Here is a 19,171-nt window from a genome sequence, read left to right on the forward strand (position 1 = left end):
GTGAGTCTATAGATTGTTTTTTAATAAAATCCTGCCTGGTATACTTTTAACACATCCTTACTGTGAACACACAATGCTTGTCTCTTTGGCCAGTCAGTTTGTCAGTTTGTGTGTCCATTGTTCTCTGAGACCACCTCAGTTTCTCTGCAGCAAGCTCAATGTTGATTAGGTCAGACTGAGCACCAAGCAGGTCGGAGATGATTGACAGTTGACTATTTGCCTGTTTTGTTTGCCAGCTGCCCCGTGTCACATCCTATCAGTAGTAATCAGCCTGGACAGAAAACCCAGGCCTAATACAGATAACAAACCTCTGTTTGTTAGTCCTCTGTCTTCTCCAAACCACACTGTCAGAAAAAAGATACAGAGTAATGCATTTTGTTGCTCAGACTGAATTCAGCGCTCTTTCAATAAAGGGTGAGCATGGCATAAGGCTGGATTCCCACTCTCAGCATCTGCTTTCTGTCCCCCTCCAACCATTTCTCCTTCTCCACTAATCTGACCCACATCTTGCTCAAGCTCTACTTACACTGAATCCATAATGATTAAAGAGACCTTTAGCGGTCTTTGCACAGAGTATTTTTCCTCAGGCTTTACTGAACACCTCTAAGACAGTGTTAATTACAGTGTAAAGATTACAAGCCATCAAAAAGAAGGCTTAAGTTTTGCTTGCTCTCTCTCCAACTGCTCAGTCTAATGCAAAATCTTGTCCTCAATCAGTCAGCCAAATAGTTTTGTAGTATCATTAGTATCATAGTATCATTTTGATGTATTGCTTGCAACAATGATGCAGCAGTCACTAAAACACAGTTCTGAATTTGTTTAAAATACCTGTAGGTGAACCCATAGTTCACAGGCTTTGCCTTAAATTAAGAATTAATACCACAAATCTGCCAAAAAAAGTTCTGTATCAAAAAAGTAAATCTATGACTCTCTGAATAATTCATACGTAGACTAATTTATACATATTTATACACATGTGATTATACATAAAGTTATCAAATGTAGCTCTGAGTTTGTTCTTTGTGTAAAATGTATTTAAATTATAGATAACATTGAGATTTACCCAGAGGGCCTGAGACAATAATTGTGATTTTGAATTAGAGGGCCTGAGACAAGAGGGGCCAAAAGTGACAACGCAGACAAAGCTTTTCAGACCACTGTTGATCCCGGGAGAGACTACACTGCTCCTCACAGCCATTGTCCTTACATGCCTGCTGTATTGATGTGGACTCAAGCATGACAGAAGTCCCACCACCTTGTCCCAGACCTAAATCAATAAGCTACACACACTCCGACTCTCTGACGAACGTGCACCTCAGTATCTGCCGCTTGCACCTGTTGAAATGAACGCATAAGGATACATGATTGCGCACATACAATCCATGTGAGTCTCTATTAACAGGATCGTGCACATGCATGCACAAACATGTTCATCATCATCATCATCATCATATTAGCGTCGATGGCCCTTAAGTACCCACACAGGATAATAATTGCTCATTCTCTCTCTTGTCTCTCTCAACTGTCTACAGTTTTTCTACTCCCCATCCGTCCATCTCCCCCCCTTCCCTCCCTCCCTCCACTCCTTCTCCTCCTTTGTGTCTTATTGTCTCCCTGCCGTACTCATCTCTGCACCATTAATCTTCCAACCAATGAATTGAAGCCACTGACTCTATCACTCCTATTATCGACTGCAGCCGTCCCTTATTTATGTTCCATTTTTCTCCCTCTCTTCCTCACTCAGCCTTTCTACTGTTGTTCCATTGACCGGCATGTAATTTCTTACATGAATAATGCAAACAGCCAGACAAAAATAGTTGCACTCGTTCTTTCTTTTGGCTGGGATTTGTTCTGCAAGAGTTTAACTGAGTGTGTTCAGGTTGATTTCTATTCAGCAGTGACAGCCACTTTGTTAAAAGGAATAGGGATTTGGACAGAGGTGTAGGCTTGGTTTTAGCTTTAGTAGGGACAATTTTTGTTGAACGGCCAAAATAATTGGGTATGTGCACTCTATCATTCTTTTCTCTTTCATAGGCACATGTGCGCACACACATACACACATAAAAACCCTGACTCTGCAAAATGTTTACTTTACTGAATATGCGTTTGCTGACTTGCCTGAAACCGGACTTGTATCACGATTTTTTTTTTCTCTGATTTTTACATTTTATTTAATTGATAGACTACTGAACGATAAATCTGAGACCAAAATTAATATTTGAAAATAACATGTTAAAATAAAATAAATGAATAGAAACCTTTAGGTAATGTGCTGCTCAGTAACTCGCTGCTGTGAGATTCTGTCCTTCTTTCAGTTTGTAGATTTGAGCAAAACAACTCAAGAGTTTCATGACAGAGCCACAGTGATGCTCAAACCTATCAGAGCTCAACTGAGAGGCTGCAGCTCACCTGTCTGTGTGTCTCTGTGCTGCTCAGGCTGCTGCTGACAGGATTTTTATAATGAAATGATGCCTGACAGTCACAAATTATTCAGTCGGACAAGCTGCAGCTAATTTAATTTATAAATAATGTTCATGTCTTATTATGCAATAATAACTTTGCTGTTGATCCACTCATGGAAAAGAGGAGAGATGGCATTAAATAGTAGGTATTTCTCCCACTAATATCAAAGATTAATGTTTGGATTGATTACAGAATATTCTTATTAACTAAGCTCAACTGTTATTTTGATTCTTTGACTCCTTTGATTCTTCTTTAAAAAGAACCAAATGTCTTAATTTGCTTTTGGGAGAAATTTTCACCAACAGTAATAAAGTTGTTTCATTAGACAGCATGTCTGAGCAACAATCACAAATTAGCTTAACAACACCGAACATCTGAAATTAAATATCAAATGGTCTTAGTTTTGTTCAGTGAAGTCATTTTCAGTTCTGTGATGTTTGAAACGTTTAAACTATAAATACTAATCTTCAGATTCTCCATCTCACTGACTCCACTACTGCTGCCGCTTTAGTCAATGCGTAGGCTACAGCTCGAAGTTGAGGGTTGCCAGATCATCATTCCAAGCATCCCCCATATCCTGCTCTTTCACTCTTTATCATAATAATGCACTTTTTTGCAGAAAACACACAAAGCTGGCAATTCTGCAGAGATCTGACTGTTAACGTTACATGGAGTTGAAGCAGCTAGATTGTTTGAGATCAGTAAAAACATCAATAGGGACAATCCAGCAACACCTTGGTATTGGTAGGGACATGCCCTTACCATCCATACCCAAAAATCTACGCCCATGGATTTGGATGTAATGGTATTGGGGCTCCCAAAGCTGCATTCTTACTGAAATGGGCTAATGAAACGACTGATTGTGAGATCGGGATGCAGATTTATTCAACCTCTCAGTGCTCACAAGTGCTGATCCAGGATCACTGAGGTGGTTCCCAGGACAATCCTATTCATTAACCAACACCCGCAGCAGCCACATCAACATATGGTCGTCTGCAGGCAAAAATTACATTTCAGTTTCCAGCAGTGTCTGCTGATGTGCCAATGTTAGACATATATCAAAGTGGCCAGCTTTCATCAGTCAGCTTTCCAAAACAATAGAAGCCTTTGAAAAATTTACCTAATGATGTCAGATTATGGAAAATGAGCAGCTTTGAAGGCACTAATTGCTCAGTTTACCTGTTGAATGAGTACACAGAATTTGATTGGCTGTGTCATTTTGCTGTATTTTAAACATTTTCAACCACTACAGCATAAACACCGTACAGATGTTCTGATATGAAGAACGATAACTTAACTACTCATGAGAGGCAGTGACTGACACATTTTTCACATCTCACTTTCTGTTCCTTCAGCCTCCTAGAAGAAGATACAGTGGGGTCCAAAAGTCTGAGAGCACAATGAAAATCTCTAATATTTTCATGTAAACCTGTAAATGATCAGAAAGTTTGAGGAGTCAGAAACATTTCAAAACACAAGAAGTTACGACGTGTAAAATGAAGAAATATTTAAGATTCTGCACTATTTCTAGGTCAGCAATCAAATTTAAGGAAGATTGTGGCATTGACCAACTTAACTCCTTTGTACAAAAGGTCAGATTTCCTTGAGTTATATCCCTTCCATTGAAGCATGCATGCAGATAACACTCAGGTCGATTTGATCTACTCCTGCTCCTTCAAGTAACTCAACTTGCAGCCAGTATTCACCTGTTATAGATATGGCTGTGCCTCAAGTTTCCAGCAGATCATTGCTTACTAAGTTGCATTATGAAAGTGGGAAACATGGCATCAGAGCTAAATGAAAGTGTCAGCAAAATATGTTGCCAACACGACATAGCGTGCTAACAACACTACGTTGTTAGCATAGTTACCATGCATTAGCTTGGAAGGCTAACTTGGCTTATTTGCTATATTATGTGAATGTTCCTTTTTTTCCCCCCATTTTTTCCTCCAATCAATTTGTTGAAGAATAGGTATGATTTTAGTCGACCAAGATTTTCTTTGGTTGATTACAGCCCTACAAATAGGGGCTTTCTCAGTGGTAAATCATGGTTAGACTAAAGGTTTCTAAGGGGGCAGCGCACAGAATTCTAAAACACTTTGCAGAAACTGGATCAGTTGCATCCAAAGCACAATCAGGCAGACTAAAAGTGACCACTCCATCAGAATATCAATACATCAAGCTTATTTCCCTGAGAGTAAGAAAAGTGACTTCAAAGAATTTGCTAAATAAAGAACGCAAGACTCCAACCAGCAAAAGTACTGTCAAAAGAAGGCTGTCTTGTAGTGGTCTTAGAGGACGAGTAGCAGTTCCTAAACCACTTCTCAGGAGCGGAAACAAGGCCAAATGCTTGGGATGGGCTAAGGAATACCAGCATTTAACAGTGGATGACTGGAAAAAAGTCCTATTTACTGATGAATCCAAGTTTGAGATGCATGGCATTAACAGAAGGGTGTATGTAAGGAGACGATCAGGAGAGAGAATGAAACCACAGAGTATCAAACCGACAGTAAAACATGCTGGTGGGAGTATTCAAGTCTGGAGATGTTTTGCCTACTCTGGAGTTGGACACCTGTTCCGAATTGACTCCACCCTGACCGAGGAGAAGTACTACTCCATTCTTCAGAGACATGCTGTACCCTCTGTTTTGCATCTTTGTGGGGATAGATTCATACTGCAGCAGGATAATGACTCCAAACACACTTCAAAGCTTTGCAAGAACTACTTGAAGACCAAAGAAGACCAAAGAGTCCTGACTGTCATGGACTTTCCTCCACAGTCACCTGACCTCAACCCCACTTAACATTTATGGGGGAACTTGAAGACTGAAAAAGGCAAGCATTATGTGACATCACAGTAAGCTCTTTGGAGTATTGTCAAATCCTCCTGGGATAATATGGGTCATTAAGTTATGGTGGAGTCCATGCCAGCTCGAGCGCATGCTGTCATTAGCAAAAGGAGGACGTACCACTAAGATATTCATGGACATTTTTAAAGGATTCAACTTTTCACTCAAACTGTTAAGCTGATATTATCCTTTGTAATGAAAATATTAGTATTACATTTGAAACAAATGCAAAATAGAAGTATCTTGACTAGTGGTCTCAGACTTTTGGACATCACTGTATATTTGAAACAAACACATGATTCCAGAGTAATTAAATTGAAAACACAGCATCAGGAAAAAAAACATGCATTTGAGCATACATGCCATATAGGAACACAGTCACTATTTCATACATGTTTGTGATGGCAAGTCTGGTGTTGCCATGGCGAGCATGTTGGTGTTTAGTGAAGGACCAGGTGCATAAGGGTCACAGTGAAGATATTTCTAATAATCACACTAAGTTCTGTAGTCCTCCTTTTCTCATGATAATGTCCAAGGCCTTGCATAAACATGCTTTTCAATCCTCACAAGACTCTTGTGAAGGTAATCCAGTAATTTTCTGCCTCTGTGTGTTGAGCTGGCATAATTGGTCCTCTAAGGTATGAACCAGAGAAGTAAATGTGAGCCACATCATCTCTCTTTTTATCCCATGTCTTTTTCTGCTGAGACTCTCTTCCCCCATTCAGTTTGAAATTCGCAGGTTTCCTCATTGTTTGCTGCACTGCTCTCTTTCTTACTGAAAGAACCTTGGATGCCAGAATGTGAAATGCTGCAATATTCCTTGCACATTACTTTTCATCTTTTCTTTACAATACTATAATGTTTAGGTGGCTTTTAAATAAACTCTCCTTTTTCTTTATTACGTTGTAAATTCTTGACAATTGTTACAAAGCACCAAAATTACAGGAATCAAATTTGTTTAAGTGAGCCTTCTGCTGTATTTTACATGCACTCACGCACTTTTTTCAATTAATGCATGGTCAGATTCTTCTTTTTTTTCTTTTTTTTAGCATTTTAGGTAAGGACAATTGTGAAGTTAACCTTGAGTGAGATGAGGAACACGTACTATATTATGTTACTATGTGCCGCAGGCTAATTCATAATGTGTAACGGGTGTGAGTCGCAATGGAATACCTTGCTGTGGTGATGAGATCAAGCCTTTGTCCCTGGTTTAACTTTTATTTGAATGAACCTATCACTGGATAAAATATTAATTTCAATAAGCCAAAATTTAAGAGAAGGACAGGATGTATTAAGATATTACAAAACAGAGAAAAAACAGTACGTCTATGTAGAGAAACAGTACGTCTATGTTATCCAGTGTGTCCTGAGAACTGTGAACTGAAAATCCGTCTTTTCAGTTGCAGTCATGTCACATATACAGCCACAGTGCCGGTGAGTGTGTAATACTTCACAGAGCTTTGTGATGCTGCTCTGAAACCAAGCAGACTGGTTCGTTTGGTCTTTTCGGTATAGAGAGGTGGTTAAGGGATTCTGGCAGTCCACAGTCACCCTCAGACATTCACTGTGCCAGAGGGACTTCTGTGGACGAGACTGGCACTACTTATCAAAGGTCTTCTCTCAATCGTGTACCTTTTTTTCTTTTTATTGCTCCACTGGTCACCTTTTCTGAAATATTTTTTTGTCTCTGTTCATTTCTGTCTATGTCTCCAGTCTGCCACTTTTTATATCTTCATTCTCTGTTTTTCTTCATTTCACCTTTTTTCTTTTCTTTATTGCTTTCTTTAGATTTCTCTAAGCTTATGCATCACCAGCCGACTCGTCTTTTCGCATACAGTAGATTGGAAATGTCTGGTGGGTTGTGATGCACTGTAATATTGGCTGATGCACAATATGATGTTTATGAATATCTTTTTGCAATAACAGAATCATACTGTAATTTAGAAATACTGCATCACTGTGACAGATGAGAGCAGAGAAACATCACAGCTTTTCTTTTTTGGTGATGAATCATTGTGATGAGTCATTGCTACACTAAATGTCATCCAGGTATCTTTTCCTGCAGCTACATGTATTAATATGAACAATGAACATCCAGTGAACAGAAGCCACTGTTGATTCAGCAAGACTATAGAATGAAAAACGGCAAATGTCTACATTATTATTACGGCAGTACTAATTAACATACTGTATATCTCAGTGGTGGCATGAATGAAAAATGGAGAATAATGTAATTATTCCGCTCTGGTTATTAGCTTTCATACTGCAGGTCGCTGGAAATGAAACTATGATTTGTGAACTTCTCCCCTTCCTCTCTCTCCCACTCACTGTGTCCCTCCCTGCCTGCAGACTGGTGCTTGTTTGTGTTTAATAAAAGAGATTAATTAAGCTCATTGGTATTCTAAGACACTGGCTCCAGCTGTTTCCCTGAGCTAGGATCAGCAAGGTCATCCATTTGAACTGCACTGTGTGAACAAGGAGAGTCTGCAAGGAAACAACTGGGAGGCTAGCGCCCACTAAAGTGAGGTGTCTCACTGGTGGGGTAGATGGATGGGTGGATAGATAAGAGCCAGAAGCACTCTGATCAGACTGCTAATCTATCAATCAATCCTTTTGAGATGTACCACTCTGCCATGCATGCTCATACATGAAACAACTTAGCTTAGCAATAATTAATTGCCACTGTCTCTTGTGCTCTTTCTGTCTCTGAAGCATTGCTCCCATAGCAGACAAATGCACACATTGTTATAGCTCATTTATCATTCTATTTGAGTGAAAGTCAACAAGGTAAATAGGAGTGTAAACATATGATAAATAGACAGTCTCACCAGTGTGATTGATATTCCCTGTTTTGCTTTGATGCGATGTTTAATACATAAGGCCATCTGACAGACCCTTTTGCATCAACTTTAATTATCAGTGAAACATGATAACACACTTCTGGGCCTAGTGCCAGAGAAATGTAGATCTGCTTATAAGTTGCAGATTGTAACTCTGAAGTAATGAGTCATGCAAAAATGTTACAAGTACTTGTGGTATGCTGTAAGTAATGGCAGCATCTCGTCGAAGTGTTAAGTCGATACACGCTATAGAGGAAAAAAGATGCAGCTGATGAAGGATGTAGTGCAACCTTAGGTCAATGAGTTTAACTGTACCTTTTATTATTGCATCGATAAGCAGACTTTGAGTCGGATCAGGCTGAGGCAGCGCTTTTGTAGTGGTGTCTGTGTGAATTACAGTCCAGACTCAAGAAGTGATTTACAGTTTGGTCTTTCAAGGTTGTTAACATATTATTTCTAAAACATTGGCTCTTTAAATTGCAATCAGCAACCACAGATCACAAAGTGCTTTCCCTTACACGGATAATCTTTTATCATCTTCCATACAGTTGTCACACCTGTTCTAATAATGAAAGCTGATTAGCTGGCGTGGTAACTGCCTGGCACAGGCAGGAACAAAAAGCTCTTTGGCTCCCGGTTTGTTCACAGGAAGCACACAGTGTCACAGAAATTATCCAGTGTCTAAATTTTAAAAGAAGTGATAGCAACACAAAGTTTTGCTGTGACAAGAAAAACAAAACCTCAAACATTAAGAAGCACTCAAAAGTGCAAAGTGTTAATGAGGTGACAGAGCTGTAATGATTGAAATAAAAAAAAAAGAATGATGTAATGAAGTAGAAGTAATGATAAAGTTTTAAAATTTCACTCTTATTCTTACAAGTGTGTGCAAACTTTGGCAGTGTTTGATATTCTAGACATAACTAAAATGTTATGTGATGTAAACATTCTACATGCTTAATTTAATAGCCTTCTTGAATCTGATAAAAAAAATAAGTGTGGTATTATTATAGATTATGAAATTAAAATCTAATGATGTAGATATCTTTTCACTGTATAGAAAACAGTAAAAATTGCTGGATGATACGGGACAGAGTGAACTCAGCAGCCACACATTTCTCCATTCTCTAATTCTCTATTTAGCGTCTTCAGGTTAGGCTAACCCATTGTCGCTAACTTCAGGGCTAACCACCTTCACTTTTCCAGCAGTTGGAGAAACAACAGACGTGACTTTTCTTGGTCTTGACAAACTGTAGCATTTATAAACTGACACACTGTAGCCTGTACTGTACATTTACTGCCAGATTGACAACTTACCGCTAACCTTTTCCTCTGCTCTGCTCGCATTCGCCGTCACTTTTCTGCTGTTCTCTCTCTTACTCAACCACTCACTAGCTACGCACACACATTACACACTGCCCTATTCCTTCAAAGGAGCTACACTACCAAGAGTTTCTAGGCAACAATACGGAGGTTAACTCACATTTTGGTAGAGTGCTGCACAGACTCCCAAATGCTATTGATTTATAAATGAATGGGTATTTGGTGTTATTTTTGGCATTAAAACATTTTTTTTTTTGGCCTGGCGGGGGTTCTTCTTGGCCTGGCAGCCCACCAGGCATTTACAATTATAGGGGAAACACTGGAAAATACATGTATGTAACAGCCAAAACAATGGGGATGCAGCATTACATAAGCTATCCAACATATGTGTCAAAAAATATAATTTAGCTGCAGGTGATTAAATCAATGTTCCCTTTGTTTTCAAACAATTCAGGATCTGTCTGCATTTTGTATTTTACTGACCGCCTAGTCCTGTCTGGTACTTTTATTCTTCTGCTGCCTTTGTTTCATTCGAGACACTAGCTGATGCAATATGAATGTTGTGTCCTTGGCTGGATCTACGTGTGATTCAGAGTCTTTGTGTGTGCGTGTTTGTTAGACAAAGCTAGTACAGGATCGTGTTCGTTCGTCATGGGGTACGCACAAACATCAGGCACTTTACATTCCTCTGGTGGCAGACGGGAGGGGAGCCTGTTGTCACATGTCTTCATCATTACCTTCCCTGCCCTCCTCCATCGCTCTCCTTTGGAAGTTAAAAAGTAATTAAAGGCCTGGCATCTGACAGCTCTGTCTTTTTGCTTCTTCTACTCTCAAAATTTCTTTTTCCTCCCCTGATTCTTTTGCAAACACCGGTCACGACAAAAGACAATCATGTCAGGGGTGCTGAAAACCTTTCCAGCTTGTCTCGGTGGAGGTATGCCTCTCTTTGACATCGCTGCTAAATGGAGGACGATTTGCCACTCATTTAACAGCTCTACAACTCAGTTCCTCCTCTGGGAGCCCAGCAGCCTTTTATCTCCTTGTAGCTGGCCGAGAACTTGTGCTCCTTTCTGCTCTGTCCTGCCCGTCACACCGCAGCATTAACATTAACATGCCTCTTAGCAGGCCGCGGAGAAAGAGCCCTGCAGTGCTCTGGCCGGAGTACCAGGCTAAATCCCAGATCAGAGGGAGAGTTCAGACTCCCAGGGGAGGAGATCTTGGCCGGCAGGGTGGATGGTTAGAGTATGTTGGAGATTAGGGCTTTGGTGAGTCAAACGCTGGATTAGGAATGAATGGTGAAGAGGAGATTCCACAGATTCCATTGTAGCCTTCTGAGGAAAAAAACCCTGTTTCTTTGGCCTGCTCCTTCATGGTGTGTGTGTGTGTGTGCGTGTGTGTGTGTGTGTGTGTGTGTGTGTGTGTGCGTGTGTGTGTGTGTGAGTGAGTGTGTGCATAATAAACAGTATGATGCTTAATGCTTCCATGACTTGCAAAAGGCTGTGGTTTTAGCAAATGATGAGACTTTATCTCATATATCAATTATGTAGCTTATGGAGAGGAGTCATGTTACCTCAGTGATGGATGGATGGATTCATGCCTCCCTGCATCAACAGATGCATTAATTGATTGATGGATAACATATGTTGATAAGCTAGTGAGATTTAAAGCCACCTTTCATTTTTCTTCTCTTTTCATGAGTGTTTGTTGATTTTGTAGTTAAATGAGGAAATATGTGTGTGTCTTTCTTTCAAGGATGACGAGCCAATCACAGGAGGGGCCGATGGCAGAGACCATACCCACATACGGAAGTTCCTCGCCCAGCGCCACAAGAAATTGCCATGGAAACCAGAGGTAAAAGAAATTATTTTCTTTATTTTTGTTGTATAGTCCTTAATCATCTTCCTCGTTTTTCTTGTCTTTTAGACAGGTAAGGATTGTTGTATTGAAGTCCTTCATTGCTTTGTTATTTTGGTGACTCACCAACTAAATCTTGCAAGGACACTCACACATGCGTCAAACTTCCATCAATGATTAACCTTTATGGAAATTGTTTTATTAGCGTCCACTCATCGCCGGCTCGGTAACTGAGTGCCAATGTTTTCTTTTTGTGAAATATAATTTAGGAGCAGATGTCTGTCTTTCACTTGTCCTTTTTACAGCAGCTGATATTTGAGGTCAAATAGACGTACAGTCGTTCTCTGATACTATTATCTGAAGAGCAAAATGTACCTCGCAGGCATGATGATAAATTATTGTGTGGGGATGATAATATTTCTTCCAAGACCATTAGTGGGTTATATTTAAAGGCACCTATGACCTGCAGATTACAAGTTGATGTGATTCATTCTAATTTTTCAGCTCACTTACTGATGTAGTTGACACACCCATCGTAACAAAGGGAGCAGCAGACAGGGCAATTAAGCAGCGGATTTGTGATAAGGGAAGCGGCTCTAGATTTGTAACCTGTTCAGCAGAGTTTAATTAAAGGATTGGCTGTGTGTGTGTGTGTGTGTGTGTGTGTGTGTGTGTGTCTGTAAGCCTAATCTGCAAAATATGATTTATTAGTCTTTCTCTACCTGGGGTAAAGTTTAACTATGTCTGCTGAACACCACAGTGCATCGTTCTAGGCAGGCTGTAGAGAATCTAACAGTTCATACACACAGCAGGAGAAGGATAATAAGAAGTTACTGTTGCATAAGTTATTTTCAAGTGGATCGGTTTGACTGCAGCAATACTTTACTTTTTCACAGGATTCTCAATCATACATAGCCTTGTACTCAGCCGTCTTGCTGCTTCTGCAAAGCATTATGTGTGTAATCTGCTGCTCTAGGCAGCATTGCAGGGTTGCTGAACACAGTATGGGCCTGATAATGTTATAGTAGCTGTTGTTTTATTTCAACAGACTCTCCTGGGTGAGCCACTCTTTGAGTTAGACTGCCTTTGCCTGATACATGAATCACAAAATTATCCTCGAAAGCAAAGTCATTTGATTCAAGTTTAAACTTTGCTTTTACCAGCTGCAACTCAATATTCCCAAACAAGCAATGGCAAATAAATTGCTGGACATGACAAATATTGTCATTTTGGCTTTGTAAGTTGTCACATGTGGATGATATCTGTATTTAATATCATCTGACCTACTATTTCTTTTTTATGCCATTAAACTCAGACAAAACTGAAGTTATTGTGCTTGGCCGTAAACACATTATCTAATGATATAGCTACTCTAGATGGCATTACCCTGGCCTCCAACACCTCTGTAAGGAATCTGGTAGTTATCTTTGATCAGGATATGTCCTTTAACTCCCACATAAAACAAATTTCAAAGACTGCCTTTTTTCACCTACATAACATTGCAAAAATCAGGCACACCCTGTCTGAAAAAGATGCAGAAAAACTAGTCCACACATTTGTTACTTCTAGGCTGGATTGTTGCAATTCCTTATTATCAGGCTGCCCCAACAAGTCTCTGAAGACTCTCCAGCTGGTCCAGAATGCTACTGCACATGTACTGACAAAAACAAGAAAAAGAGATCATATTTCTCCCATTTTAGCTTCTCTGCACTTGCTCCCTATGAAATACAGCATAGAATTTAAAATACTTCTCACCTACAAAGCCCTTAATTGTCAGGCACCATCATATCTTAAAGATTTCATAGTACCCTATAACCCCACTAGAACACTGCGCTCCCAGAATACAGGCTTACTTGCTTGGTTCCTAGTTTCTCCAAAAGTAGAATGGGAGGCAGAGCCTTCAACTATCAGGCTCCTCTCCTGTGGAACCATCTTCCAGTTTGGGTCCGGGGGGCAGACACCTTCTCTACGTTTAAGAGTAGGCTTAAAACTTTCCTTTTTGATAATGTTTATAGTAGGGCCTGCCAGGCTTGCTTTGGATCAGCCCCTAGTTATGCTGCTATAGGCCTAGACTGCTGGGGGGACTTCCCATGATGCACTGAGCTCCTCTCTCCTCCTCCCTCTCTCCATCTGTACGCATTCATGTCCCTTTAATGCATGTTACTAACTCGGCATCTTCTTTCTCCCGTAGTTTTGTCTTATTATTATCATTACTGTTATTATTACTATACATCTCTATGTGGAACTTGCATCATGCTATGCTCTCTTCCCTCCTGCTCTCTCTCTCTCTCCCTCTCTCTCTCTCTCTCTCTTTCTCACTCTCCCCTTTCTCTCTCTCTCTCTTTCCCTCTCAACCCAACTGGTCAAGGCAGATGGCCGCCCACCCAGAGCCCGGTTCTGCTCGATGTTTCTTCCCGTTATAAGGGAGTTTTTTCCTTGCCACTGTTGGGTCTCTGTAAATAATATTGTAAAGAGTACATTCTAGACCTGCTCTATATGAAAAGTGCCGGGAGATAATTTCTGTTATGAGTTGGCGCTATATAAATAAAATTGACTTGACTTGACTTGACCTAGAAACATCTGTTGCCTGAATTCTGAAGTGCCTGCATCTAACTGTGGATGATGCTTTTGGCTTAATTTAAAATGGTGCCACTTAAAAAACGAGAAGTCACATTGATGTGAAACAGCCAAGCTCGGACCGCAGCCAAACTAGCTCTCTGAATCTGGACCATGTAGACTAATTGCCCAAATGTAGATGGATTTCATGGCTCGAACACAGTGAGACACTTTATTATGAACATCTTGTTTTCTGCACTTTGTGTTTTATCATTATATATGTGAACACAGTTAAGACCACAGATGCTTTTTTGCACTCAGAGACATGTACATGATTTCACGGACCAAACATAATTTCTTATTTATGGTTTGGATTGGAAAAGCGAAGTGGGCGCTAAAGGGAAATGAATTTTGTAAGATCCATACCAACTACATTTTACATTGGGCATGACTAGCATCAAAGCTCACTTGTAGAAGTCAACATGCCATTTCTTTGACCGGTTTCCAGCCCGCTCGTTAAGTTACATGCCATTTAGTTTCTTTGAATATTCTGCAAATCCGGCATAATTCTATCAAATATTTCACAAGTCTCCGTAAACTTGGATGCTTAAAAATCTCCTCTTCTCTCATCTCACACTCCGCTCTGCTGTGTCAAGCCTAAGCCAAGTCTGTCAGAAACCATGGAGCGCAGCAGCTCTTCCTCCGCTCTCCTTACTAGCTATCTGTCCTAATTACCAGCACTAACTTGTTTTCCTGGTGCACAGCCAAGATGGCAGAGGTCTGAGGGGCCACCAGGCTGGCACTGTCAGAGGCGTAGACTCCGGCTGGTAGAGGTAGAGTGGTGCCATATGCCAGCTGTCACAGACTGGCAAAGGTCACACGGGCATCCAGAAAAATTCATACAAGCCACAAATACTCAGCTATTGTGCACAGGAAAAATGTACGGACTTAATTTCTTCTAATACAGACATAAATATAGAAACAGAGAAGAAAAAGGGTAATAATTTGACATTTATTTGAATAAAGTAGTGTGATTCTGACCTGCGTTGGTTCCACCAGGGTGTTTCCTGCCACTACTTGTCATTTAATGAGCATCCCCAGCTGGTGAACTCATCCAGAGGTGACTGTGGATTAGCGGAGACATACAGCTGTAGAGTGGACATACTCTATCTGTCAAGGACACCGGCACGTCAAGGACACTGACACGGGATCGGAGAGAGAGAGAGAGAGAAAGAGCCGGCCCACTTTTTAAGATTTGAGAAGTAGCCAAGCGTGAGAGGATAAACAGTCATTTGCAGCAAAGCCGACATGAATCCAGAGAGAATTTGAGCATAATGGAACAATTTTATTTAGTCAGAAGCAGAAAGAAATTGATGGTAAGAGGGATTAGTGACACTTAATTTATTATAGACCTTCATATCAGAAGGACTTTTAATGATTTTTTGTTGATATTACTGTCTCACATTAAAGCCACACGTTCAACATGAATCCTAAATGTAATATACATATGCAATGAGGTTGATCAGGTATTCAGTAGGTGTTAAATCTTGTTTCAAATACAGTGTCATTTTACACAGAGAGGATAGATGACTCTCAGCGGACTGGCTGACTCAAATGTCTGGTTTTCTGGAGATGGAGATGTGGTGATAAAAGGATGCGTGTATGTTTATGTGTGTACTTTTGGTATATCAGGTATAGACAGCTTATTATTTAGCACTCAAGAGGGAAGTGAGGACGATATTGTGGCACAACACAGACACATGACTCAGGTGGGAGCTGTTGTCACAGCTGGCTCCGAAAATACATGGAGTGACATGACTGGAGGAGGAACGAGATCTTTCTCTCTCTGTCCCCCCGCCTCGTCTCACAATAACATGTGAGAGTGACTAGACCGGGGGAGGATGCAGGAGAAGAAGCGTGATATTTGTCTCTCTTCAGTCCGTCTGTTTTCCGTCCGTCTATCCAAAATGCTAAACAGTCAAATAGACAAACAGGAGGCAGAAATGTGATTTTTTTTTTCTTACAGGCCGCTCATTGCAGTTGGTTGAATGATCGACAGCTTGTTGCAGAAAATGAAAAAAAAAATTCTGCTCGTCCTTTGTGCCCCATCTCGTGTTCCTCAGTTATCCAGTGCAGCCGTATCCATCCGCCTCATGTTATATCCCTGGCATGACTGAAGACATGTAATTGTATGACAGATGGCAGATTATACAAACCCTCATTACGGTTGTTGATGAGGCTGGAATCTAGATCATATAAACCTTCCATTTTTTTTTCTGCTCTCCTCTGTGTGAAATGAGTTCTCATTATCTCTCTCCACATAATCTCTTATTTTAAACCTCTTTACCATTGAAAACCCCCTTCCTATATGTACATTCCTACTTATCCCACTTTCTTTCCGCTCCCAAGTGACTATTGGGCAGAGAAAGATGAGAGAGGTAAGGGAGAAACTAAAGTGTCTTCTATAAATTCAGACGGGGAGATGTCATAAAATGGCTGCATGTGTTCAAGCAATAACATTCCCGTCATAGCCACAGAGGGAATAACACACATATGTATCATTTGATAACTCATTCGACATTTACATTTCAACGTAGCAGCTCAGCAAAACCACAGTGTGATGTATCAACAGCGAGCGTTAATGCCGTCTCTCCTATATGCCCCGGGGGAGTGAACTGAGTGCTATTGTGTATATACCCTAGTGTGTCTTTGCCAGGAACATCATGTCTCACTTTTCCTATCCAAAAGGGATTCACGGTGTCAGTTGGTGCAATTGCTCGTCAGTGAGTGCACCGAGCGGCCATTTGTCAGTGCCTTGCTGCCAGCGGGAAGGCAGAAGGCTGCACCAGATTTCGAGAAAAGGAGACAACCTCCTGGAGGAGAGAGGGAGAAAAGAGAAAGTCTGATTTGTGCTCCGTTTGATAGTAACGACCAGATGGGAGAGAGAGAGAGTAGATATTGGAGAGCGGTTGAGACGGAGATATGCTAAGACAAGCTCACTGTGGAGGAAATGTGTGTTCTGAGGAAGATAGGCGAGACAGTGACAGTGCTGTGCAGAGCACCCTCTTACTGTAGGCTGAGCTGTCAGGTTCAGCAGTGTACGATCTTTTATTTTAAATGTCTTAATCAATCAGTCATTCTGTTACTTAGTTTCTTTCCTATATTTGACAGATGGCATTAACTGCTTCCCTTGATCTCCCTCTCCTCCCGTCTGATTTAATGCCAGAGCTGTAGTTGTTCTGTTGCTGTTAAAGCTGGTAGTTCAAGACTATATTTGTTGCTGGGACAACCTCTGGAAAGGAAGACTTAAGATAAGGAAAGACAAAGGTATTCTGACTCAAGAGAGACCGACAACAACAGACAGATGGATAAAAAGATGAAAATTGACACGTTTAAGGGAACAAACTGACTAAACGGCCAAGCAGTGCCACATGACTAATGTCTTTATATATCTTTATAATATCTATTGAATAATGTATATGTTGTTGATTTACTGTGTTTGAATGGTTATGGGAGCATGATATATTGTCAGCTTGTTGGTATTAATCACTTAAAATATGATATTAGCACTTAACAACGGCATCCATGATATATAGTAGATTGGCGAAATAAACACAATCTATTCCGTTTAAATGACAATTACAAGCCAGTTTAAATTATAAAAGCCAATACCTAACTCATTTAATTTTGTGATGACTGAAGGGAGCAAAGTCCCCCCTTTTGATATTTACAAAAAGTTGTCATCCTCTGGGCAACATGGATAACTGTACCAAGCTTCATAGTAATCCATCCAATAGTTGTTGAGATATTTCAGTCTGAACCAAGGTGGTAGACCGACTGACAAACCACCAAAGTATGAAAAAAGAAATAAAAAAGAAAATGTTATCACATACTTGTAACATATGTTACATTTTTCCTACATTCATTCATGCTTCTTACCATTGCATTTGATGCTCTTCACACTTCTTGAGTGAGTGCAGACTCTTGGAAGCAGTATCATGTTATGTAATTCAAGACATGTGGTAATAAAGCAGTGTTTTTTGATTACACCATTACACTATACTGGGCAAAACCCACTGGATTGATAGCTGTACTAAAATAAAGTGAAAAACAGGGCTGTTTTTATCAATCATCTTAATAACCGTTGAAATGATTGGCTGTATATTGCTGCTATTTCTGCAGCCTCATAGTACAAAATTATGCAGTACAGTAGAGTGAAAAAAGAAATTGGTAGTTCTACTCTTCCCTGTCTTTGCCTGGAGGTCATAGCAATTAGTCCAACAAAGAGCCACTTTGTGCCTCAACTCACCACAGATTTCGCCCGAGCTATGCGGAACAACTTACCTCTAATCAAGCATACTTTCAGAACCAACACACTAAAAATGAACGTGGTAAACAGCGCTTGTTTGAGTTAGGCTCTTTTCATGCAGCTTTGGCCCAAGTCTTAAGTGCTGGTGGTGAATTTGTTATAGTTGGTGGAAGTGCAGGAAACAATGCTTTCTGAACCCTCCTTTCTGTGGATTAGACTACTAGTCCATGGTGGCAAGACAACAAAGAAGCCTGTCTCTGGTTTTGGATTAAGGAACAGAAGACAATGAATGAGAGTAAATGAAGAAAAGTAAGAAAGGCAACAGCAGTCTTTCTGTCTTTTTTCTTTAGTCAATTACTGAATATGAATGTGAGCTGACAAGCTGTAAAAATGCTGTTTGAAAAGACACAAGCTGCTACAACACATCGATGTCCCCACACACACACAGACTCACACACAACCAAGTGAACTCAGAAATCCATTAGCAACAAGTCGCCATTTCTATACTAACTGTTAATGTGCACATCTCTTTATTACACACAGAGAGGGAGACAAAAACGAGATATAAACCCCTTTTACACAGCCTGTTCAAGGCAGGATGTCTGTGCCTTTATTCCGCCTCGCTGTTCTGTATAAAAGGTACGGACACAGATTGGGCCAATGAGCTGGCTGCAGTGGTAGTCACAGAGCCAGATCAACGTCAGTGTAAAAGGGACAGCCGGCACATTACGGCTATTATGCGGGATCTGTGTATAAAAGAGCCCAGTACGGGGAACTGACAGTTGAGCTCAGGGTAACTAAAGAGAGACAGCATTCAGCAGCACACAGACAGAGATGGAGAGATACTGAGGTAGAAATAAGAGGTCAGAGGGAAGACTAGTTGGAGAGACAACATTAGGGATAACGGGAGAGAAGGCTTTGAGAGAGAGGAGATGTAAGCAGCACTCAATAGCCAAATGACACAACAGGAGCAGGATGAAG

At 40.5% G+C, this 19,171-nt stretch overlaps 1 protein-coding gene across 9 annotated transcripts in view; it reads left to right on the top strand.

Annotated features, from left to right (window-relative positions):
- b4galnt4a (beta-1,4-N-acetyl-galactosaminyl transferase 4a) overlaps positions 1–19,171 on the top strand; it is a 148,744-nt gene that overhangs the window by 79,215 nt on the left and 50,358 nt on the right. For all 9 annotated transcript variants that reach the window (XM_044357921.1, XM_044357916.1, XM_044357917.1 and 6 more), the window contains one exon: positions 11,224–11,322. In XM_044357921.1, coding sequence (XP_044213856.1) covers positions 11,224–11,322 — 99 coding nt within the window. The remainder of the gene's footprint in view (positions 1–11,223; positions 11,323–19,171) is intronic.

This window comes from Thunnus albacares, chromosome 7 (assembly GCF_914725855.1).
Source record: "Thunnus albacares chromosome 7, fThuAlb1.1, whole genome shotgun sequence".
Taxonomy (NCBI): Eukaryota; Metazoa; Chordata; class Actinopteri; order Scombriformes; family Scombridae; genus Thunnus; species Thunnus albacares.